The sequence below is a fragment of the Rhinolophus hipposideros genome, assembly GCF_964194185.1.
Source record: "Rhinolophus hipposideros genome assembly, chromosome: 12".
Classification (NCBI taxonomy): domain Eukaryota; kingdom Metazoa; phylum Chordata; class Mammalia; order Chiroptera; family Rhinolophidae; genus Rhinolophus; species Rhinolophus hipposideros.
Window position 1 is genome coordinate 62153372 of NC_138058.1, and position 25940 is coordinate 62179311.

General features: G+C 51.4%; 1 protein-coding gene across 5 annotated transcripts in view; it reads right to left on the reverse strand.

Moving 5' to 3' along the window:
- The window catches only part of KLHL29 (kelch like family member 29), a 292525-nt gene that overhangs the window by 41672 nt on the left and 224913 nt on the right, over positions 1–25940 (reverse strand). For all 5 annotated transcript variants that reach the window (XM_081069766.1, XM_081069765.1, XM_081069763.1 and 2 more), the window contains 2 exons: positions 23133–23274; positions 19669–20181 (listed from right to left, as the gene is read on the reverse strand). In XM_081069766.1, the coding sequence (XP_080925892.1) occupies positions 19669–20181; positions 23133–23274 (655 nt within the window). The remainder of the gene's footprint in view (positions 1–19668; positions 20182–23132; positions 23275–25940) is intronic.

Genomic DNA, 25940 nt, shown 5'->3' on the forward strand with positions numbered 1-25940 from the left:
CTGCCAACCAACCAACCAACCAACCAACCAACCAACCAACCAACCAACCAACCAGTGTAGCCACGGCAGTTATATCAGTGGCTAATTGGTTACAGCTGATGGCCAACCAGTCACAGCCAATGGCCATCCATTACCTGAGCCAGCACCTTTCCACGTGAGGCCGAGAGCCTGGAAACTGCTCTCTGGGACTCTGTTCCCACAGAGGCTCAGAGAGAGTAACCTGTCTCTGGCAACAGAGTGGCAAAAGCAAGATGTGAATCAAGCCCTGTTTATTTCAAAGCCCTGCTTTTATCATTTTACAGCGCTGTATTTCGCAACGACCTGCTAGGCTAAGCCGCCTTCCTCTGGGCAGGGCAGGGTGAGGGCCAGGGGCCTAAGAAGATGTAAGGGTCATTTAGGAAGGTGAGGCCCAAGCTCCAAGGAGCATCATAATTGGATCATGTAGACAAAGGAAAGAGTTGCCTGAGGTTGGGTCTGGGTAGAGCTGGCTCAGGAGGCAAGATGGAGGACTGGCTGGTGGGGCCAGCTGAGTGAGATCCCTGGGAGAATCCCGAGGTTGGCTGGATGGAGACAAGGCAAAACCCGGTTGTAGGTCTGGAGCCACCTGGGGGTCTGGAGGTGGTGAAGGGACCTCAAGCCTTCAGGAAGGAGGGAACATAGGATGGACCCACTGGGAAGGCCTGAGACACCAGCTGGGGCTGGTGAACTCAATGGCCACAGGTCAGAAGCTGCTTTACCTCAGGTCTCCCTAGAAATGACCAAAGCCCCTGAGATTACAACCCCTCAGGAGAAAGGAACTCTGTTCACTGCCCAGGAGCATGATGTGGTCCTGCATAGGGCCAGGATCTATCAAAAAGTGAGTTACCAATGGTCAGTGGGCGATAATAAGATAATAAGGTTAAACCCTGCAAAAGTGTCTGGGCAAGAGAGAGCGTGACAAAGGGCGGAAGCTTTGAATTAAGTTCTGCAAACTCATAGAAGCTGATGACCGAAAGGAGACGATTTTCTTCAGGATGACTTTTGCCTAAAGATGCCCTAACTCTGGAGCCACCTCTATGTTGTCGCTCAGACTGTCCCATCCCCCTTGAATCCCCACCCTTGCTGCTCTGTGCCCACAGCACTGTGGGCTTTACACTTCAGTACTGTGGGCAGAATCAATCACTTTCAGCTACAGTCCTTCTTTCATCCATTATTCACTCATACATTCAGCAAATATTTTTTGAGCATCTACCATGTTCCAGGCACTGGGGATACAGCAATGAACAAAAAGACCAAAGCTCAGCCCCTGTGGATCACGGGTTCTCGAGGATGTTTGGTGACCTCTCTGTCTCCCTTTTCTTAAGGGCAGGTGCGGTCCAGCTGGCTCACGAGGGCTGGGCAGCAGAGTCATGCAGAGGTGTCCTCACTCATGCATTTGGCTGAAATCGGTCCCAGAGCTCCCAGCAAATGGCTTTGTAGAGCCTCAAGCCTCATGACTCATCATCTCTCTGCCCTTCTTCCTAGCCGGCAAGGGGGTGTTGCTCATGTTTTTGGGAGATCCTTCCCAGGACAAGGGGTCAGTGGTAGAGGGGATCTCTACTCCCAGATAAGTAAGACCTGGTCCTTCCAGATAAATGACCTAGTCCTGGGAGGGGGATTATACACTCATGTTCCCCCTCCCTCTGCCCCAGTGCCAGGAGGGATCCGAGCCAAGGCCAACAAGAGCTAAGCAGGGCAGAGAACTGGTCCTCTGATGACGGCAGAGGGAGGCCCGGTACATGTGAGCTGGTGCCTCTGTCTTGGGGCTGGGATACAGTTGGAGCCTTCTCAGGTGGGTCCCTAGGCTGTACGGTACATTCTGACCTTGGGCTTTTCCCCTTCCTACTGATTGATCAGGGCAGAGGCTGTCTGGAGGCCTCTAATCTGCCCCAGCTCTCATTCCAGACCCAATGCTACCTGCCCTCAGGGGAGGAGCTGGATTCCCAGGCTGCTGAAGGCATAGGTTGGGGGTTGGGGAGACAGTTACCTGAGTCCTCTTCCTTTTTTGGCTGTGAGAAGCAGCTTTTGTTGGGATGGAATGTTCCCCTTTCCTGGAATTCTCTGTCTTTCCCAGAACCCTCTGACAGGAACATACATACTCTGTTTTCTATAGTTCCTCAGGAGGGCCCTCTGGTTTCCGACGGGCATCTGCAAGGGATCTGCTGCAGGGAGTCTGGCTGGGGAGCCCTGATGAGGCCACACCTGACTATCCTTCAAGGAAATCAAGTTGCCTCAACTCTGGTGGAAGCACCTGGGCGAATCAGAAGACATGGGGGTGGTGGAAAGTGTTGGGGGTTGCAGTTGGACTGACCAATCACGCCTTAGCTTGGGTGACAGGTGAGGCCGCTTAGTGAGAAATGAGGACCACTGAGCAATTTTGACTAGGGCAGGGTCCGGTCAGCTGGGCACTTTGGAGACTGCTCTGATTGCGGAGTGGAGAGTGGCTGTGAGGGAGTAGGCCTGGAGGTGAGAAGGCCGCCTGGCCACCTGGGGAGCCCTAAGGGGTGGGCTGCAGAGCACAGGATGGGAGGTAGAATTGAGACCACACTGAGGCTGACCAGGTGGGAAGGAGAGCCTGGATGAAGGAGGGGGCGTAGGGGCCCAGGAGGCTGGTCAGGTCGGCTGAATCTGAAAGGCCCTGGTAAGAAAGAGCTGACAGGCCTGAAGTCCTTGTGGGGGCTTGGAGCTTGCCAGCCCCGGGCACAGCTTGGGCCCATGTCCAGGCACCTCGTTGGGCCTAGCTGCACGGTAATCTGTAGCAGCCTCTGTAGGGGCTCAGTGTTACAAACTTCGGAGACTCTAATTTTACAAATGAGAGGCGGACATTCAGTGTGTGTATGTAGGTGGGGGAGAGGGAGGCTAAACTAGTGCTGAAGTCAGACCCTTTGTGTGTCACACACCAAACACACCCTTCCTGGGTATTCCCATGGCCAGACACAGAACTAGTACATATGGGCTAAGGGCAAGGCTCTGGGGCCAGACAGTCTGGGTTTCCATCCTGACTATCCCTGACCAGGTGGGTAAGCACGGGAAAGAGACTTCATGTTTCTGAGCCCAGGTTCCCTCATCTGTAAAATGAAGGTCATAACAGTACCCACCTCCAAGGGTTGTTGTGAGAATGAAACATGTCAATATGAATAACACGCTTAAAAGTGCACCTGAAAGGTGATACCCTCAATGAGTTACTTACAGGCGGCTCAAGCTGCACATTGCACAACTCCAGGGGGCGCCATTAACCTCACAGTTATCACAGATTTCTTAGTTATTGTGACAGTTTGCTGGTAGGTGGCAGGCAAGGGTCTTGAGAAAGGGTATCTTTTAAAATTTCACATAAAGTTGCTAAACCAGCCAGTGGAGGTGGTGTTCTAAATTCGTTCACAATCAAGTGGGGGAGACAGATTTGAAAATAGACCATCAAGATGCTTGCTGGTGAGACGGGTGAGTGAAGTCTGTGTATGCTGGGGTGAGCTGAGGAGAGGATCTAATCTTCCTGCTCTCTGTTTCTGGCTGAGGCTGGTGCCTCAGAGTTCTGGCATGGGGTGTTCCAGAAACTCTGGCCTCATGGGTGACCTGGGGCTGAGGAGAACCGTCTCCCACGCCCTCCTCCTGTCCTGTCCAGAATTTACTGCCCCAGGCAAGGCCATGAGGCTGTGGCTCCAGTTCTGAGAGGCCCAAGTCCCTTTTCTCTGCCTCGGAAAAGAAATGTTCAGTTGCTCTCCCTCCACATTCAAGTCCACTGTGGGCAAGGCTGGCAAGCACAAAACAAATAACCAGAAGACGTCTGCATGCCAGGCTCCCCAACTCGGCGGTGATTCCTGACTAGCTCGTAATTCACCTCCCAGGTCCAGCAAGGCTGGCTCACAGTTCCTGGGGCAGCCCTCCTGGCCAGCTCACCTCGTCCACGGTTACTCGGCCCAGCGAAAATTGAGCCCCTGGCCTCTGTCTGTAAAGGGGACAAGGTGGGCTTGTGCTGAGCACAAGGGTTTTTGTGGCGAGCCCTAGGGTCAGGCTGCCCTCCCCAGCCTCTGCTGCCCCCTGTCCAATCAGCAATTGGTGGAGGCCAGGCCCTGTCACCCCCAGACTCAGCAACCTGTGCTGACAGGGGCATCTTCCCACCCTGATGACCAGGACTCAGCGGTGATTTCTGAAAGGGAGGAGCTTTCCTCCAGACCCTCGAAGCTCAGGCTGGGTGTAGGCTCTGATGGCACAAGCTGTTGAGCCTCAGAAATAGACCCTCACTCCTGTGCTGGACTTTGCGGGGAAGTGAGGGACCCTCAGTGGGAGTGAGCAGGGGGGGGAAGTGGGGTGGGTAGGAGGGGTCAAATGTGAGGGGCCAGAGAAAGGGAGTGTAGGCCATGGTTCCCGTGGTGATGATGTTCTACATAGCTCCCTGGGGCTCCTCCTGGACCTTTAACCTCAGAGGCCTGAGGATAGATCTCTAAGGGTCCTGTCAGGTTGCTGAGAGGCTGGGAAAGAACGCATCTTCAACTTCTGCTTCTGAGCCTGCCAGAGCCTGGGGTGCCTGGAAAGCCCCGGAAGCAGACACCCAGGTGACCAAGCAGCTTAGGTGAAGCTGATCCAGCTGGGGTGCCGGCCAGTCCCCTCCTCCCAAGCCAAGCCCTCAGAGCTCCAGGGGAGCCCCAGGCCCCTGGGGAGGAGATGTTAACCAGGCCCTCGTGCTCTGTCCTTGAGGCCTCACGGAGTCCCAACCTCCCTCCGAGAGAGGGCCAGTGAATTTTTTCCTGCTCTGCTGAGCTCCTTCAAAGATATCAACACATGGTTAATCTTCCTTCTGTTCAGAAATGCAGAGTAATTTGCCCGAATGGGGATTTCTGCATATTTATACTAATGTCTGTGTTTAAAGCTTATGAGACAGGGAATTGCTGAGAGATGTCCATTAGCAATATATACAGACTGCAATTATTTCTTTATGGTGTGTGGTTTGACTGCAGAATATTTTATTTCAATGGAAGTAGCAGGCTTTGCCTATCGTGTTTTCTTATGTGCTCAAAGAAATCAATAAGAACAGAAAAGGAGTGAAAAGAGGCAAGAATCAAAGGAGTGTGACCTTTTAGGATCTGGGAACCTTGAATACGCTACACCAGGAACTGCCTTCGTCCTCAGTCCTCAGAATCTAAATGCTTGCACCCAAGTGGTGGTGGCGGGAGGGTGGCTAGGGGGGAGGGCAGGAATTCAGTGCATTTGAGAATGTGGATGAAAACCTGTGAACTCTCCTTAGGATGGAGGCAAAGCTCTCAATTCATTACTCCAAGATGAGCCCTTGGGGTACCCAATAGGGGCAAGCAGGAAAGGAAACAGGGGGTGTCCTCAGAGGACCCCTACATCTGACCTCCAGGTCCCCTCGCCCCATTTCCACCCCAGGACAGAAGCTAAGAAGAAAAGCAGGGTTTGATCTGAAACAAAATAAGCCTCAAGCCTAGAGGTTCACAGATCAAGGCTTTCTGGAATCTGCAAGAATCATTTTAGAATAGGAAACTAGACTTTTGGTGATGAGCATGCACTAGAGTATACAGATATTGAACTATAATACAGTACACCTGAAATTTATATAATGTTATTAACCAATGCTACTTTAATTAAAAAAAATACAAAAAACATTCTCCAGCGGGAGAGAGCAGAAAGAGCAGGACTGTTTCAGAACCAATGAGCTGAAATAGCCGGTGTGAAGACCCAGAAGGAAGAGCTGGGAAGGAAGAAGTGGCAGTCAGGCGCTCAGCCTGGGAGAGTGTGGCCAGGAAGCCGAGGGAATTCCTCCCCTGAGAGTCTCACTTGGAGCTCACCTCACCTCCACCTCCACGCCCACCCAGCTACTCCTAGCCTCTCACATTATTTTTCTATCTTGGTACTGAAGAGCTAGAGGGTGACAAATCCCAAGCAGGCCTCCCAGACAGATCAGATCCCTCCGCACTGTGGAAGAACTGCTCAATTATCAGCCAGTAGAAGGAAATCATTAAGCCTGAGGGTGTTCCTCAAGATGCAGAACTGTCCTAAAGGGCTTTTCGGATAAAAAAGGCTGGACAAAGCCCGGATGGAGGAATGCAAATGGATGATATCTGACTTAGTGCAACAGATGTGTGCAATCTGGCGTTGACATTTTCCACTCCTTCTCCGGGGGACCCCAATGCCTCCTGGCCTTTCCCCTTTGCCTGCCCTCACACCCCTCAGTCCTCCCAGTTGGTTCTCTGCACAGCCAGAGCATCTGGGCAGTGCCATTGGGCTACAGATGCCGCCTTCCCGCCACCATCTGACATCATGGCCTCCACAAAGCTGGCCGTCATCTGCCCCCGGATTTGCCCCCTGTGGGAGGCACCATTTTTTCCCAGCCTCAGAATAGTTCCCTGAAGTCAGTGCTGACTTCTCACTGTCTTCTTGCACAGAAATCTTTCCCAAGAGGCGCTGGGGTCCAGAAGAGGGACAGATGGTCCCTTTCCTTTTATAACACGGCCAGTCTTTTGAAGTGAAGAGCTGTAAACACAAGTTTTGCCTTCAGCAGATGTACTGTGGGCACAACAAGTGTCACTTTGTGCTCTTCAGCAACTGTGAGCGGTGTTAACTGGGGAGGAGACTGAAATTGGGCAGATCATTGCTGTGCATTCAGTTGGCCATAGTGTGGTGGTCCTTGTTCTGTCTGCAGCCAGACCTTGTGTTTCTGCTCAGCTGGTTCCAGGTCTGCACTTCCTGGAAACAGTCTGCTTGCCCTCATTGAGCCCAGGGACCACCCAGCACCAGGTCCACCTGTGCAGTGGCCATTTGGAAGGTCTAGCTGTGTTCTGTGTACCTCTCCCAACTAATCCTGAGGCCAAGTCTAAAGGCTGTGGGCTGGGTGGATACTCTCCAGGAGATCTCTGGTTCAGTTTTATTACTTTCTCACTTGAGCTGTTCATCGCTGGGTTAGTCAGTCCCCATGGCTGTACTGGGCTGACTTGGGGCCTTTGCAAAGGACAAGAATGTCTGGCTAGACATGACATCTGTTGAACTCCCAAAGAGCTGAAGGCTGTGTTAGTTGTTAGTGGGAAGCCAATTCCCAGAGCTCTGCCCTGGTGGCTCCTCACCCATTGGTGCCAGTGATATGCAGCGTCAATCTCTATATCTAAATGGACGTAATGCTGTTTGGTAGATTTCAAGAATTTCATTCACTTAAAAGGGCATAATTAATAGACCTCATTGACTTCAAAGATGTATCATCTTTGCACGGAATTGGCTCCTTCGTAGGATGACTGCTCCATTAACTTTATTGCATCGGCAATACTTTGTATAAGGCATGGGACATGTAGCAGCAAGAAAGTCTCTCCAGAGCCGCCTGACTCCCGAGCTCCAGTGGCTTCTGTGGTGGCCAGTGCCCTATCTGCAGCTTCCTGAAATGGCCCAATGTTCCTCATGGATTTACTTTGGGAATTAAGTCCACCCACCCACCCATCCATCACATAACCTTTTGGAAATGAGGAAAGAACCCAAGAATCAGCAATTTATATTGAGAAATATTAGACATATGACTCTGGGACAGCCATCGTGTGACTTGACATATGACAGCCATCATGCGACTTGGCCACGTCGTTAGCCAAAACTTAGCCTAGTGATGATAGAGGTCGCAACCGGGAAGCTTCAGAGTGTGGTGCGGTGAAAAGGGTATGGGCATAGGAGGCAGGCGGGTTTCATACTGACTGTCACTCCTTCTCTGTCATCTATACCTGGCCAAGCCTCCTCCCCCAAGCCTTGGTTTTCCGTCTACAAATCTGCCTTACAGGGCAGCTGCAAGGATGACATACACATAGAGTGAATATATAATGAATATGAAACGCCCACTCTGTGCCCTTCCAGAATGCATCTATCAGCATGCCCACCAGTTGCCCTGCAATGGTGGTCCCTGACCCACAGCCCAAGGTCACCTGGCAGGGCCAGCCTTATGGTCCCGGCTGTTGTCATTACTGCAAAGACCCAGGGGGAGGCCACTTCTCTACTTCTCTGCTCTCTGGGATGAATGGCATTAAATTAGGACTCCTGGAGTCACTGTCCACACCAAAAAAGCCTTGCCTCATAAAATTCTTGTTTAGTCCAAGAAGGTAATGAATGTCTCCATATAGAAGAAAGACTGAAAATCTAGGAATTATTTTTGGATCAGTCAGAATTTCTGAAACCTGTCTGTGTAAATGGCCAGATGGGCCAAGAGCCTTCAGAATCGCCACATGGTGGTTCCTTAACTTAGGGGCCTCCGAGGTCCTCTGCAGCAGGTTCTATTTGCAGTTTGAATTGAGAGCAGTGCATCCCAGGCATGCCAACTAGACCACTGTTTGGTTCTCGAAGGTGCTCTGGACCCGAATGGACAAGCATTGATGATCACTCAAGGGATTTATGTTCCCAGGAAGGAGACGGGCTCTTTAAAGGGGCCTCGACTTACTGAAGTAACCACCATATAAGGGCAGTTTCTAAAACCCACAGAAAACCACTCCTCCAATATTTGTAGGCAGGACTCTGCTCAGGAGGGCACACTGAGCAAGCATTTTCAAGAGCAGCCACCAGCCATGAGGAGTGACGGTGAGGGTCCTGCAGTCGGAGTTAGAGTTTGCCTTTGTCCTCTCTCCCTCTCCTTTCTGGACAGTGTCTCTGCCCAGTCAGACCACACTCACAGGCTCATCATGGACCTTGCCCATGTGGTGCCATTTATGACTTGGCCCCCCTTTAAGTGTGTGCGTGTCTTGTCCCTACTCTTCCTCTGTGCAGCAGCTGGTGCGCGTGGAGTGCCCCTGTGGGATGTGCCATTCTGATCACAGCAGCCTGGCAGTGTGTGCCCCATGGCAGGGCCTGGAGAGCACGGCAGTCAGGCCCAGGGCAGCCCGGGAGATGCTGGACCTCTTTCTGTGGGGACAGAGAAGGCTTCGGGGATAAAGAACTCCTAGCAGCAAATGAAGTCACTAGACAGGGCACCTAGGGGGTGCGGGTGGCCCCTCAGGGGATTTTCTAGAGACAGATTCTTGGGGTAATGTGATATCTTGGTGACACCTCTGAACCTCAGTTTCCCTACCTGTAAAATGAGGGGTGGTTCTAAATGACGTGTGAAGTAACATCTGACTGACCTTCACTGCAGTGGTGAGGGAGAGGGTGGAAGTGGTGGGAAGGAGGGGGATGAATTTTTGTCGCTTAGGAGTAAATTCTCACTAACAGACGGGGAGGTGAGGAATTGCTTAGGAGAGCACAGCAAAGACTGAAAAGGGAGTTATTTTCAAACTGCAGTGGAAAGGTTAACTTGCTGCTATGGCCAAACCTATGGGGCAAAAAGGCACAGAAGTGAAGGGCGTTCTAGAAAAAGGGACGATCAACAGTTTTAATCCTGATGAGAAAGAGGAGGGAGGAAACCCCAAAGAAACCAGTATAGTGGACAGTAGGACCTTTGTGAGACTTCCCCCTCCGCCCTTTTCTCTTAGTTGGAGTGTGCGTGTGTGTGTGCTTGGGTGTGCATGAGTGTGTGTTTTATACAAATAAGTCACGACCCTTATAGAAAATTTAGAATATCTGCAGTGTGATGCTCAGGACCAAGTAGGTGACAGTCCCCTCTCCCTTGGGCCACCCAGCCTGTCACCTGGTGTCGCGTTAAGAGTCACTTTGAGAAGCTGGAGCATGACCAGGAATGACCCCAGCAAGGTAAAAGATGAACAGCTGAGGTCACAGGAGATGTTTAGTCTGTAGAAAAGGAAACTCTGCCACCGTCACAAATCTGAAGGGCTGTCATGTAGAACAGGGACCAGCTCTGCTCTGGATGGCCTCAGAGGGCAGCACCGTGGTAGAAGCTCTTGACCACTTAACAGGATGAACCATCTAGCAATCGATGGCCCCTGCTTAGTCCCCAGGGGTGGAGGGCAGATTCCTGCTTCCACTAGATGGCTTCTGAGATCCCTCCCAGCACGGAGGTTCTATGGAAATAAAAAGTTAACCCCAAATATGGATGATTCTAATAATGGAAAATATAGTCAGTGCTCTGTGAGCAGGAAGCCAAGTGGGCAGCTTGTAGATTAACTGTGGTAAAAATGATAACAGTACATTTTTTGAAAAGGTTCAAATAACTCGAAACCACTGAAAATATCCACAGTCAAGTCATCCACGGATTGTAACTACATAGTGCTTGTGCTACAGCAGAGGCTACCTTTTCCATCTGCCAGCTAGAGATTGACATGCAGCCGGTTAAGGACTGAACTGTGTCCCCTCAAATTCATATGTTGAAGCCCTAACTTCCAATGGATTTCGAGGTGGGGCCGTTAAGAGATTATTAAAGTTAAATGAGGGCCTAAGAGTGGGACTCTAACCCAATATGACTGGTTTCCTTCTACAAGGAGGAAGAGATACCAGGAGGCCATGTGCGGCCACACTGAGTATTGGTCATGTGCAAGCCAAGGAGAGAATCCTCACCAGCAGCCATCCCTGCCAGCACCCTGATCCTGGACCTCCAGCCTCCAGAGCTGTGAGAAAATACGTTTCTGTCATTTATCCCCCACCCCCGTCTGTGGTCTTCTGTTATGGCAGCCTAGCCCACGCATACATACAATGCTCCTGACGTTGGCCCCACAGAAGGTGGTAAAAAACCAATACATATTTGCCTGGGATGTGTGTAGACCTCTGTCTGAGACGACATTGATGGGTCACTTGGAAGACGGGAGGAAAAGGCAGTGAGAGACCTGTGGACAAAGCCAGAAAGTCCACGGTGCTGTGCTTGGTCACCCAAAAGGCTGCCAGGAGAGGAGGGAGTCAGGAAGAAGAGGGAGTAGGGAACAGCATTGTCTTGGGGATGCACTGAAAACACTTGGGCTTCCTGCTAAGATATGTTTTTTTAAGGGAAAAGAGAATTACACTAAGAAAATAGGAATAACAACTATTTCAATAGGTAGCAACCTTTGGACCATTTTTTTATTTTCTTCAGGCAGGTAGATTTTGTGTTCCTAATCTACTCTGAGGGTATTATTTTCACCTTTCATATTTTTAGAATAGTGAGTGTGCCCATGAATGGAATGTAATTTTAACCAAATCGTTTCTCATTAAGCCACGGTTGTGCCACATTTTCTCCGGTTTTGTTTGATGGTTGGGGTACCGTGACCTTCCCATCCTATAGGGACAGGCAGCTGGCTTGCCAGATCTTTGCACTGCTATCCTCCTCCCGAAACTCATTCCTAAATACTGTATGATTTCACTTACATGTGAAATCTAAAAACTAAACCAAACCAAACAATGAAAAAACACAAGTGAATAAACCAACCCAAACAGACACATAGAAACAGAGAGTTTCTAAACTGATGGTTTAGAAACTAAACTGATGGTTTCCAGAGAGGAGAGGGGTGGGAGAATAGGTAAAAAAGGTGAAGGAGGATAAGACGTACAAAACCACTTATAAAATAAATAAGCCATAGAGATGTAGTATACTTCACAAGGAATATATTCAATAATGTTATACTAACTTTGCATGGTGACAGATAGTAACAACACTTAGTGTGGCGATCACTTCATAAGGTATCTAAATGGCACATCACAATGCTGTACACCTGAAACTAATATACTTCTATATGCCAACTATACTTTAATAAAACATTTTTGAAAAGCCAAAAAAGTCCTTCCCAGCCTCAAAAAGGGGTCAACCTGACAAGGTAAGTCTTTTCTGGCAAAGACAGCACATGCTGGATGTTTGAAGAGTGATTAGGCATCAGGAAACTTGCCATTAACCTCTGTCACAATAGAAGAGAGAAAGGTTTACAGAGAATTTCTGGACCCCGGAAATGCACTGGTTTCCCTGTCAGAGGGGTTAATGGCTCCCAGGTGTTTCCTAGCCAGATCAAAGCCCCTGAAGACCAAGGGGTTCTTCACCTTGCAGGACCAAAATGGCCTTGGGGACTGATAAAATAGACTCTTGCCCAAGAGCATGGATTATTACCGGCCACCCCTGGCTGGGTAGGCAAAGGAGGCAGCATGAAGCCCGAGGAACGTCCAGGACTGGACTTCGTGTGCCAAAGATTCAGAGAATGGAATTCTTGGGCCCTTAAGTGTAAATCACTAACTCAACCTGTCTCAAATCAGGATAGGCCCTGTGAGCCATTTGAGTAGAGGCGTGTGTGTGTAACTCTATGATAGATGAATCTATTGAGAAATCATTTTGTGTCCCTGGCGCTTATCCCAAGCATTCTTCCCTAGGATTTGGCATTTGTAGAACTACCTGCCTTCTGCTTCCCTCCCCTCCATCATTCTGACTGCTTTTAAAGGCCCGGTCCACACTGACCTCTTTTCCAGCCCGTCGCTCTTATTGCTGGCCCCCCAGACCCCTCAAGTGGAGTGCAGGCTCCTCCAGGAAGACCTCATCCCGCCCAGTGCCTGGTGGCGCCTGGAACACTCTGGGCATCACTACAGAGCCTCACGTCCAGCAGCAGCTGAGACGTAGGTGGGCAGCGGGCACCCTGCCTTGTGGCTTTTGCCTGGGAGAAGACAAATGTGGGCTCTGCACACAGTAGGTGCCTAATGCTGTACACATTTCTTGCTCAACAAATAGTTGGTGGTGCAGCGGGGATGGGCGTGACATGACTCAAGCCCCTCAGTGGCCTCTGGGTGTCAGTGATCTAGAACTCAGTGGTCACCCCTGCTGGTGTCTGCACGGCCACCACTCCTGAGAGAAGACAGCCTGGGACCCGGGCAGCTGGCTTTCTGCTGGGGATCAGCACCAGCTCCTAAATCCCCTGGGAAGGAAACGTTCCCTGCCCCTCCTGACACCCGATGAGCTCCTGTTCCCATCAGTGTCTTGAGCCCTTTGGCCAGAGCAGGATTTCCCACCTTGAAGGTGCTTAGCCGAGACTTGGGGCCCAAGCCCACATGCTACTCCCAAGCCCTGTGTACTCAGCTCCGTGAGAAGGCCCGGGGGCCTCGCTCTGCCTGTGTCCTGCTGAGCAGCGGGGCAGGGGTCAGCACCTCCTGCGCTGAGGAGGACACAGTCTCTGGGTGGTCTGCCTGCCTCTGCGGAATCTCTCTGCGGGCCTGGTTCACTCGTCATGTGATCTGTTAACAGAACCGTTAAGCCCAGACAACCCTTTAATTAGTGAATAACAACCCCCTTGAGGACAGAGCTCTGTGAAGAGGAGGAGGCTTTCTGAGGCAGGGCCGGGGTAGGCACTGTCCAGGCGACGTGGAAAGACCTCCTGTACACGGACCTGCAAGTTCCCCAGGCTCTGAGACACAGCTTTCCTGGTGGAGGGTGTGTTGGGGTGGGGGCTGGAAAGGGGAAAGTTAGGGAAACGGTGGGACTCTGTGTGGGATGGCCCCAGATCTGGGCTGAGGGTTATGTCAGTCAGATCAGGGAGATTATTTTGGACAACTTGGCTTTAAACACAATGACAATCCTGAGCCAAAGGTGCTCCAACATTTCTTCTCCAAGATTCTTTAGAATTCACAGTAGTGGTAGTGACAGCAACAGGTGCCATATTGTGACCTGACTATGTGCCGCACACTGTGTTAAGGCTTTACATACATTATTAAATCCTTAAAGCATGTCTGGGAGGCTGGCACTGTTATTGTCTCCATGTTACAGCTGGGAAATGGAGGCTTAGAAGCACCAGCTTTCTAGCACAAGTTCACTGGGTCAGTGGGTATTGGAGTTAGAATTCTACCCAGGCAGTGTGGTGCAGAACCGGGGCTCCTGGCCACTTTCCACGCTGCCAGCCACGTGCTCCTCACCAGCTCCCCCCCTGCAGCCGTTGTTCCTTGCTCAGCACGACTCCATTTGATTTGTTCCCATCTCTTGATGTGGCCCCTGCAATATCCTTGGCACCTTCCTAGCAAGCTGAATGTCACAGAGTACTGAGAACCCCTGAGGGTGGTTAGGAGGAGCCTTCCCAAGACAAACAGCTCCTGGAATCAGGGGGAAGGGCCCGGAGACAGCCTGGTTCCTTCCAGTTGTTATGGCAATGGTGCAGGATTGTGAAATGTCACAAGGGGAGGAGAAAGCCACTTTCCTTCTGTTCAGAGTAGGCCCCTGGGAATCAGGTGCTGTGAACATGGCCATGTGAATGCCGTTAATGCAATCTCCCAAGACTCTGGGAGGCACACTGGTCTTTGACTTTGTCACTTTACCCTGGACCCCAAAGAGGCCACGGACACTGAAAGATGGCTTTGGTACCAATCGTGAAAATAATAATAATAGCAGATACTCGTATAGCTATTAATGTATGCTAGGCACCATTCCAAGGGCTTTATGTAAAATAATTTGCTTAATCATCACAACAACTGGATGAAGCAGGTTCTATTATCATCCCCCTTTTACAGATGTAGAAGCTGAGGCCGAGTTTCATATCCAACATGCTCTGGGGCCAGTATTTTGGTGGAGTGCTTTGGTACAGGAGGAACTTTGAAGTAGACGGACTTCAGTTCCCAGAAGTGTGGGACAGGTATGGGGGGTGGCCGGTTGCAGAATGAAGTCTTACATGGGCACTTTCCTATATGCTTGGGCCCTCGAGTACCAACCTGCTTCCACATTCAAAGGAGGGAAGTCCCCAGACCTCAGCGGATCATTCCCAGCCCAGTGCTTTGTGCTCTCTTACACCTCACGCTTCTAGAGTGTCCCTCAGTGCCAAGCACTGGCTGGGGACAGTGTGGGAATCGGACGGGATCCTTGCCGGACCCCGCTTCCAGGGCTCACAGTCGAGTTGGGAGAATGACCCAGGCGCCGGCGCTTGGCCAAGGCACAGAGCACTGCTGGACGGAGAGAACCCAGGACGTGGAGTGGTGACAGGGCCGCCTGCGGTCAGAATGGCAAGCGATGAAGGTGGAAACAGGCAAGAGCCAGACCCTGAAGCACCAGGTCAAAGGTTGGGCACTTTCCTGAGAGGAGAGGGGCCATTGGAAGCATTTGACTGGGAGCGACAGGACCAGACCTGTGTTTTGCAAAGACCACTCTGGCTGCACCATGGACTGTGGACGGGAGGGGACGCGCTGTGGGCCTGGAGGTCACCCATGCAGCCCGGGGGGGTGGTGGGGACAGAGAGGAGTAGATTGATCAGAGGAGGCCAAATCCGAGAAGTTTTCAGACTCGGGGCCTAAGGGGGATAAGGGTGGGTCAAGGACAGCCGCAGGCTGTGACTTTGAGCTCTTGGATAGATTCATGACGTTATTTCTGAGACAGACACAGGAAGAGCAGGTCGATGGGAAGATGAGTTCAGTTTGGATGTTTCGTGCCTCTGGGTTAACTGTGTGAGGGCAACCAGCTTTATCAGAACATGTTCTGAGGTTGCAGAGGAGGGGTGTGTGCTGGCATGGCAGAGGGCCGAGGAGGAAGAGATGAGAGCTATGCTGGGCTCCACAGCTGAGGACGGCAGTCCCGAACCCTCCCGCCAGGAACTTGATGCATCTCACTGCTTTTTAGGGATGGGGAGGTCCCATTAAGCGGCTTGATCAGGGGCTGCCAGCCCTCTGAACAAGCTTGGGCTTCTTCTATCTCCTCTGGTCTGGGGAGGGGGGCCCTGGCTTTCCAGCACTTTACGGGCTTCTTTCTCTGCTGAACTCTCCAGGCCTGGGGCCACTGTCGATAGAACAACTGTTTTCGGTGTTAAGCAGGCACAGTGCTGTCTGTGGTTGCATGAAATCCTCTTCTATGCTCCATGAGGGTGGTACTATCACCCCATTTTAAAGACGAGAAAAAGCAGGCTCAGAGAGGTTAGGAGACTAGCCCCAGTCACACAGCGGTTCACTATGCCTCAACGTATCTTTAGCAGACCCTGTCTTTGGTACTCGTGGAGACTGGGGCAGCTGCTGTCTTAGCAGAAGGCAGCATGAGGACACAGAGCTGCATGGGGACAAGGGCCAGGGGCAAGGGTGGGAAGCGAGGAGACTTGGAACCACAGGAAGGGCTGGGCACACCCCATCACGTGGTTCTCCGGCCCTGGGAATCCTCGTGGCTCCTCACCCTGAGCGTACAAAATCTAACGTTGGAAGAGACAAGCCTCCCTACTTCAGGTCAACGCAGACTTTACTTTTTGGTCCAGAAGCATGTGGGAGCAGGAGCAGCCTGGCATTTCTGAACCCAGATACGCAGGTGAAAATACAATAGCTTTTCTGCAGCTCACCACTACTAGGCCCAGGGGCTGGGGCTTTACAAGGCCTCTAGCTACCCTCTTAGTCACCAAAAGTTCTTTTAGGAAGAAGGTAGGGGATAGAAAGAAGGACATCAATAACTTACACCTCTGCTGTGACACACTCAGCTGGGCTCACATGGTACCAGTACAGTGACAATAAACTCGGAGGTCTCCAGGCCTGAGGTTGGCCACCACCTCTGCCACGGATGAGCTCAGGGGTTCCAATCCAACAAGACAAATGGCTCAGGTATTTTATAACAGGATTCAAATGGAACTAATTCTTTTTTCCTCCCTTATCACTTTGCACACATGAAATCTATTTTAATTAGTGTTCAGTAGATGATCTTAAAAAAATAAGAAAGAAATCCCACAGATTGCTCCCACCCCCAAATAGTTCTTAGAGAAAGGAAGATTTATCTTGTAAGATTCTTAAGAAAATCTATATGTGCTCAATGCATTTAAATAACACTCATTAAAGTGAACTGCATGCAAGCTGGCTCCTCTAGTCACAGATGAGAGACAGTCGCTTGACCTATTGCAAATCAAAAAGCATTTCCATGACACCTTTATTTTTCAAATGGTTAAGTTTTAAATTAAAGTCCCAACACCCTTTTTGGGAAGGCAGACTAACATAAATAGCCCCAACTGAAATTTTAGCTCAGTCGATTGGAAGATAATTACAAGAAACAAAATGTGAAATTTTAAATCAGGGCACTAATGAAGTCTAAAAATACCAGTGGCCCATCCCTCTGGCTGGCAAGACCTGCTCTTTATGGGTGGGATTTCTCCATAATTACTCAACCCTGTGAGAGGCCAGGTTGTCACGTCAAACAATAGTCGGAAACATCACGGGACTTTAATGAGCTAGATCTCAAAGCGCTCTATGGTGGATCTTATTATAATCCTGGGCAAGGTTTCAAACAGTGAACAGGAGGAAAGGAAAGTTCTTTTTTTTGAAAGTGGAGTTCAGACTAGTGTTGATACCATCACGCAGTGCCTCCTGGTTCCCGCTTGGAGCCAGCTGTCTGTCATTTGGGAGTGTGAAATCAATTGGGCTCTGGAGATGTAAAATCCCGAGGGGCAAAATTAAAAGTGACCCAAATCCAAACCCACACGGTCTTGTCAGGAATATGATTCTCACATGGCAAGTTTCAAAGATTTGGTTTCAAAATTCGGTTTCTTATTTTTAAAAATATGCAGTTGTTTGACATTAGCTCTGACAGATAAATTATAGCTTTAGCAATAAAGGCTTTTAAGATTAGAAATGAAAGGAGAAATTACTTAAAAAAACCCAAAAAACCAACAAACCCACCCAGGCTTGAGTTTGGCGGCTTTTGTATGTGCCTGTTTCATTGTCTTTCTTCACCCCGAATGGAAGGGGATAAATCAGCTGATGAGGGTCATAAATAGAGAAGTGAGTTAAATGTAATGTCTGGGGAAACAGCCAGCTCACTGGCAAACTATGGAAGTCAGTGTGACCGGTTATTACTGGCTAGAGCTGGACGGATCTCATTGGCTCACAGAAGGTGAGGCTGTGGACACTTTCCAGGCCCATCCCATCCCTGGCCCTTATCTGAATCTACCCTAGAGGGGTTGGAAGATGGAATCCCATCAAGGCCCCTCTTTCTTCTCCCCTTCTGTTCATGGGCTTGGACCCACCAGAGAGGATGGTTCACATCCTCTGGCCTCACAAAGATTTTACAGGCGTGGCTTTGCAATGGTCTGCTGGTCCAGTGCACACAGGGGTCAGCAGGGACCTCTCTCCATCACTGTACTTTCCTGATCTTACGAACTCAGGTGTCTGATGAGGATGACGTGCATCTGTGTCTGGCAGCGTTGGGGTAGGGCATCCCAGTTCCCCCTAAGCCCTAGTACTATCTGAGCTAGTTACCTTTTTGCACAGAAGTCCTTGTCCTAGATGCATGTCTGAAACTTGGCAAGTCAACAAGACCTTGCATCAGCCCTAGGAGGTTCTCGAGGTGGGTGGTATGCCCCCTGTGGTGGGGAAAATGAAGCCCACCCACTGCCTCGGGCTTTGGCAAAGCCTTGGGAGCAGCTGGGGCACCCAGTGCCCACTGTGTCAGTGTTGACAACATATAAACTGGGAGTAAGTTATTTTTTTTTTCTTTTTAAAGGGAGAGAGAGCTTAACCAAAACAATTCTAACAAAAAATCAGTTTAGTCAATTTTTTTTAAAAAAAGATCTTAAATAAAGTGAGAGTTTACCAGAATTCAAATGTAATTTTCTATAATTTTGTCATTTAAAACTAGTGCTGATTTCCAAAACAAAGGCAGTCAGGGCGCAATCAGATTGGGAATTAAACCCAATGAAGAGCTAGACACAGCTTTGTTGTTGGGAGGCGTGACAAGGCCTGAAAATTGCCTGAAAGGATAAAGACAGAGGCCGGAGGGAAAGACAATGGCTAGTAGGAGTCATTGCTTTGCTAAGAGGCAAGACCATCCCCTCCCTGGCCCCGAGATGCAATCTCAAGGGGTTGTAAGTAGGGAGTCTGAGAATGGTGCCCAGAAGTCCACACTTCCTAGGACCATCTACCTCGCCCCTTCCAAGTGAGGCCTGGATGCCCCAGCAGGCAGACTGCCCACCATGTGCCCTCCTGCCTGCACGTGGGGCCAGGCCTGGCTGCCTTCCCTCTGCACTCAGTAGGAGCAGGACCCGGCTGTATGGAGCTCTAACGTGATAGGCACATTGGGCAGATGAGCCCACCAGCCTCACGTCCTTGGCCCCTGGTCCTTGCGCCTGTTCTGGACCCTGCTGGACAGACCGCTCACCTCAGACAGACAGCAGAGTGAGACCTATTTGCTGAGGCCTTTTGCCCTAACCCTCAGGCTGGGGGCTCATGTCCAGAGCCAGGTCCTGGTGTGCTGCCTCTTCCAGGCTCTGTTCTCAAGGATCTGCCTTGAAACCTGCCCTGGGGTTGGGGGTAGAGGCTTAACTGAAGGCTGAGCTCTTTCCTGGAGCCTCACAGAGCCACCCTTGGGTCCTTCAAACAAAAAAAATTCAACCGGCTCAGGATGGTCTTCGAGTGTCCCCTGGGCCTCAGCTAATGCCCAGGGAGATGCTCTCATCTGATGGCATGTTGGAGGGTACTATTCTGGGGAGGGACACAGACAATTCATATTCTCACTGTCCTCATGAGTGAAAGATGGAGAAGGCCCTGAAGGTACGGTTCCATGGAGTCCTAAGTGCAGCAGATGATTCCTGCTCATTCTACACTTGGCCTGGCCTTGGGGTCAGAGGTGAGAATGGCCCAGGGCTTGGGCTGGAGGCAAAAGGGCCCTGGACTTTACAGACTCTCCCCCCCCTCCTGTTCTTGCCCATGCACATTCCCCTGTCTTCCTTGCCTCGTCTTGCTCCTTCTCCTCTGCCTCCTCTGTCTGACGCCATGCTGTCTCAGGTGAGTCCATTAAGGGAGCTACTGAAGAGCAGAGACCACCAGGGACCACACTCCTGTCCATGCTGTCGTAGTGACACGTGGGGAGGCACACAGGCAGGCACACAGGGAGCATGTGGCAGCAGGACTTACCTTTGGGGTGCCCGGGATCGGTGAACTCATACTTCCCCACACCAATGGTCCGCAGCATCTGCAGCCCATGGGCTGAGTCAGTCGTGGGGGGCCCATTGGTGACAGGGGCACCGCTGGGGAGAGTGGCAGATGGCTGGGCTGGTGGTGGTGGAGGCAGCAGGGGCCCTGCCATATGGCCGTTGCCCACAGTGGTGGGTCCTGGGCGGGCCACTTGCCCTACACCAGGCAGTGTGGACACGGCCAGGGGCTGCGGGCTGGCATACAGGGCCTGGGCAGGCATGTTGACCACCACGCTGCTCAGTGGCTGAGAGGGCGGCTGTGGGAGCGAGTAGTGGCCTGGCATCAGCGGGAGCTGGGGCCCCACGTGTGGAGGCAGCGAGGGGGTCACCCCAATGACTGGGGCCTGGACGTTCACTGCCGGGCTGAAGGTGGGAGGCTGGGCCACTCCATAGGAGTGTGCGATCAGAGCAGGTTGGCTCCCGGCGGCCACCGTGGTCACCCATGGCCCTGTGCCTGCAAGGGAGATGGAAGAGATGTCATCTGCCGGTTACACGTTCACTCAACAAACACTGACTTCCCCAGGCCCTGTCTGGGTTGGGTGCTGGGGTTACAGAGCTGGACAAGACACCTGTGCCCAGGAGCTCACAGAATAAGAATCTGTGATTACAGTCGCACAAGATAAGTGCCTTAGGAATATGTGAACAGATGGCAGTGAGGGCTCCGAGGAGGAAACACAATCTGCCTCGGAGAAGTTGAGAGGGAATAAAGTAGAGAGAAAAAAGTGGAGACCTTCCAAGAGATCTGAGTTCAAATCTTGGCTCTGCCACTTACTAGCTAAGAGCCCTGGGCAAGTTGCTTATCTTCTCTGAGCCTTATTCTTCCCATCTGTTAAATTGAACTAGCGACACCTACCTCACAGGTCTCCTGGGAAGAATCGCATGACAAAAATGTATTTGAAAAAACCCCACAAAAACTAGCAGAGTATCTAGCATATGTTAAATGTTCCATAAATGCCGGTGTTTTTCCTTTTTTACTGGAGAATCGCTGTGTGAGAAAGGGAGGGAATGAGAGCTGGATTGTGTGGATAGGTTTTTGCTGGGCAAGGCCAGGGCACCAGGGCCTGAAGCTGTGCAAGGGTCCTGTGGTGTCGGGAGGGAGAACTGGGGGTGTGCGCAGTGTGGGAAGGTTGGTGGGGGCTGCTCTCCACAGTCTTGCTGGCAGGGGCGGGGATAGAGGGGATGGGGGTGCAGTCTTTGTCCTGCGTAACCTCTGTTCTGCATGGCTAGCCCTGGGGGAAACATGAGAAGCCCATTTTTGCCATTAAGGAAGTTATGGCTGAACAAGGAAGTCCAGACATGCCTCCTGAGACCCAGGACAAGATACAAGACCAGCAGTGCCCAGGTCAGGCAGAGAAGGGCCCAGGGCCTCCTGCGCTAAGCTGACATTGAGGTGACTCAAGCAGGCTTGTGAGTGTGACTGGGAGATACAGTGACAGGCAAGGCCAGTGTGGGTTGCCTCTGACTGAATGAGTGTGGCTCTAGGCCTCTGTCACCTGAATGTCACCTTGGTTTTCATGATGCCTCTGGAGTGGCAGTGTAGATTGAGGTCAGGGAGCTGAGGAAGGAGAGTGGGGGCTAGGGGGGACTCTTAGGACCACGAGCCCCAGAGGCTAGGAAGTGGGGCTGGGAGTTCCCTTTCAGAAATAAGATTGCAGAGTAGGGCGAAACCAAGACGCAGAGCTACTATTAAACCACCAGTGGGTGCTGTCCCTGAGAAGTGGTCCAAAGGGAGAGCCACTGGGCCTGGTGGTGGAGAGCCCAGCTCGGAGTCAGACAATGCTTTAGTGCTGGTTCTGCCCTCACTAGCTGGTTGACCTTACGCATAAGCCTTCCTGAGTCAGTTTCCTCGTCTGCAATGGGACACCAACTTCACACAGTTGCTGTGAACATAGAGACGATACACAAAACAAGGCCCATAGTACATGTGCAACAAATAGTTCTGATTTTCATAATGAGAGAGGTTGGAGAAAACTAGAAGCTGGCAAATGTTGGGGAAGCAATGCCAGCAAGATTCTAGAATGGGGGATTCTGCTAAAGGGGATTCTGCAAGATTCTGCTAAGGGGCATTGTCCCCCAGCCTGAAGAAGAGAAGGTAGTGTCACCATGGGCCAGCCTGGTGTCTTAAGGACAAGGCATGATCTCCTAAGCTCAGTTTTCTCTAGGATTAGTCAGAGAGCCTGGAAAAATGCATCAGAACTTGAGAGCACAGCTGGCGAGATCTCAGATAGCTCTGTGGCGAAGATACAGAGATGCTGTGCCACGGAGTTGACTGATTTATGAACTGAGGAATGGCGCAGAGGGTGCTGGAGACCTGGAGAGCTGTTTCTAGTGATGTGCACCAGGCCCTGCTCACCGTTTTTACCAATGATTTGGATGACGATGTGGAAGACATCATGACTACATCTGCAGGTGACATAGTATTAGGAGGGTTAAGAGCAGGTCAGCAATAAAAGCAGGAATCTAAGAGAGCCTGAGTCACTCAAAAAGATATTGCTAAGGTCTTGCCCTTGGGTCTTCATACCCAGCTGCCTTAGCCAGACTGTGAAGGGATGGACAGGGGGCGGAGTAGCCACGTGACAGTACTGGGTTCCTACTGTTGGGACCGCATGTGTTGTGGCTACCGGCAGAGCAGAAGTGAAGTAAAGCTGCAGTGATGGAAGCAGAGGGGCTGAAAGAAGGAGGTGCTGGGCGGACCGCACGTGGGTTGTTTGGGATCTGGCGGTTGAGCAATGCAGAGATCAGAGCAACCCCTTCACAGGTAAAAGGACTGGAACCATGGACTGAGGGGCGTGGCCGATGGTCTTGGGGTGTTTATCATGCGGAAGACTTGAAGCGGGAAGAGTGGAGTCTCCAGATATGGGCTGTGGTATACAGAGCCAAGCAGATGTGTTCTGTGTATCCTAAAAGGAGGTGTGGGACCAATGGGGGAAAACAGGCCAGGCCTTTGTTACGGTCACAGCTGTCCAAAGAAGGCCGAGGGTGCTGTCGGAGGTGGAGGATACCCAGTCCCAGGGATGTGGAGCACCCCATTGTCAGCTAACTGATGGCGAGGCAGAACCTCACTGCAAGGTGTGACTTGAGAAACTGGGTATGAGTCAGAGTACTGAGGTTTGGAAATGACTGGCCATTCAATCCCTAAGTACATTCAAAGTTACTCTTCCCATGTCATTCTCAGTCCCTTGCCCTCCCAGATACTTTCTTGAGTAGCAGAGAAAGGGGGTAGAGACACAGATACTGCCCAGGAAATTACACACAGTGCCCCCACTCCCACCCCAATGCAGCCTGAGGTCTGGGCTGCTGCAGGCCAGTGGGTCAGGACCTGCTGACGAGCTGGGGCACCCAGGAGGCCGCTAGCACCTCTCCCATCCCTGGGAGTAGGTGTCTGTCCACGGAGGAAGTACATACCTGGATTGTCGCTCTCCCTCATCTGTTTGGAGGGCGGCTCATCAGTGTCCCAGGGCGTGGACTGATTGATGGGCGTCTGCCCCCACCGGATGCTGGTCGTAAGTCCCTGGGACTGACTGTCCGCTTTGGAGATGCCTGGGGCCTGGGGAGAAGCAGAGCAGAAGGGTGAGCACAGCTAGGCCAGGGTCCTGCCCTGGGATTTACCCCCTGATCAGTCCTGCTGCCGGAGCCATGGGGTCAGAGGCAGAGCCATGGCCCCACACCCAGTCCCTCGGGGGAATCACAAAGCCTTTGGGCACAGGAGTAGCAGCAGTGACCTCTGTTAAGCTCCTGCTTCCAGGAGCACCCAACCCAGTGCCTCCCTGGCCACCCTCTGTAGCTGGGTGGCACTTGAGCTCTCCACCCAAGCAATCACAAAGGAAAAAGAGTTCTGTGCTGTGAGATGTGAAGTTCCCTTAGCCCTTGGAGCATTAATAAACTGCCACAACATCCATGGGCATGTGCTGAGAACCAACTGTATACTCAGCCCAGGCTCAGTGCTACCATATGCCTGGCCCCTTGACATGTGAGAGAATGGCTCTCCAAAGTTCCACCATCAGGCCCCATTCTGCCCTCACTGCAAGGCCCCAGAAGTCCCACTCCAATGGAGGAGGCATGGGGAGGGTGGTGGCTGAGGCCCATGAGAGGACAGTTCCAATCCTGCCACCAAGGCTGGAAGGCATGGAGCAACTTCACTGGGACCCTCAGTTCAGGTGGGATGCAGGCTCCCTGCTCCAGGATCTCAGTTTCCTACTTACATATGTAGATTAATGAGCAAATGAACCTCAGGGTGAAAACAACCATTAGGACAGCATTGGTCTCCCTGAGCTACAGCCTCAACCTGGGATATTATGTAGTCATTAAAAATCATATTTACTAAGAATTCTTAATGAGATGGCAAAATGCTTACACTATAATATTAAGTGAGAAAAGCAGTACATAAAATGACACCAATATAACCTCATCGTGTAAAACAGTATATGCAGGAGGGAAAGAAGTAAAATGTTAGCAGGGTTGTTGTTCTCAGGTGAGAGGATTATGGGTAAGTTTTATTCTCTTGTCTATACTTTTCTGTATTTGCCAAATTTTCCACTAAGGCCATTACCATTATTGTAATTATAATATCAACAACAAAAATCCAGAAAGAAGGTTGGAAAGCCCAGGACGCATAACTGGGATGTGAGGGGGTGTGGATCTCAAAAGAGGTGGTTTCAGGAGGAACGAGCATGGCTCCCAGCAGTGCAGCTATAGCCCAACCAGTTTTGGTGTGAAGGGTGAGGTGAGGTGAGGTGAGGTGAGGTGAAGTGGGGTGAAGTGGGGTGAGGTGAGGTGAGGTGAGATGAGGTGAGGTGAGGTGAGGTGAAGTGGGGTGAAGTGGGGTGAGGTGAGGTGAGATGAGGTGAGGTGAGGTGAGGTGAGGTGGGGTGAGGTGGGGTGAGGTGAGATGAGGTGAGGTGAGATGAGGTGAGGTGAGGTAAGGTGCGGGCAGAGACATCTGCCCACTGGGGACAGTCACAAAAGGCCAGAGGACCACCAAGGGGCATCTGCAGCCGCTTCTTAGGTGAGGGCCATGATCCTCGTGGCTTCTGATGGAAGCTGATCCAGTGACCCAGCTGGTGGGGGGTAGTGACCCCTACTGGGTCTCTCTGACCAGCAGGTCTCTCCTGGTCCCACAGCAGGCCGACTCACTGGAGAGTAGAGTGGGGAGGGCAGAGAGCTGTTACTGGGGCTTTGATGCCTCATGCAGATGACAGCCAGCTCCTGCACTAGGGCCTGCTGGGAGGAGGAGTGGAGTAGCCTCCCATTAGGACTGTAGGATGCACTGAGCTAATTGCATTAGGCTGCACTTTATCTCTGGCTTACATTTGAGATGCTTCACATCTGTGAACAGAGCAGGAAACAAAGAGTGAATCTCCTGAGGAAGGAAAAATTCAACAGACAAGCCTCCTCATCAGAGGCTCCTGCCCCATTTCTGTCTGTGGGACAGATGGGAGCTTGGGGTGTGTAAGGGGGTTTGGGATTAGCCACACTCACCCAAAGTTGTACTTGTGGAACAATAGTGTGGCTTTTACAGCATTCTCTAACTAGAAAGCATTCCAGTGTGCCCTGTCGGCAGCCCCTCTGTATTTCCAGATTCTTGGGGTGCTGGTGGGTTCAGAGGCGCAGAGGTTTTTTCCCCATAATAATCAGAGCCATGGGAGGAGGGAATCTTGCGATGTCCCGTTCAGGGCCCTGTTTGGGTGTGAAGTTTGAAGGCGGAGACCCCAACCTCCCCAACAGCACCCTACTTTACTGGCAAGACAGAAACCTATCCTGCCAGTAGGGGGCGCTGCAGCCCCTCTCTGATGCTGCCGGTCCCTGGAGGCCTCCCAGGCCAGAGACAGGTTTGATTCTCAGGGTCCTACCTTCGCATTTCTCCCCTGCTGAATCAGCATCCAGACCCTAGCCTGGTGGTACCTTGACAGGGTAGGGGAGGGCTCTGGGAACTCAGAGGCACTGGGCCTGGCCTTTACAACAGGCAGTGCTGCCAGCAGAGGTGGCTGGGGTCTCCTCCTCCAGAGTGGATAACTGGATTCTGAACTCTCAAAACTTCAGGGGTTCCAGTTTTCACCTTAACATGAGGGAGTTTCTGAACTTGAAAAACAGTACAGTTTTCCAAGGGCTCAGGCCTTTGGTTCCAAAACACTCCTGCCAGCTAGATCGCTTGTGCCTCTGTTGGTTAGCTGGTTTGTGCAGTAAACAAGCACTGGGTCCCTGCTTTGTGCCCGG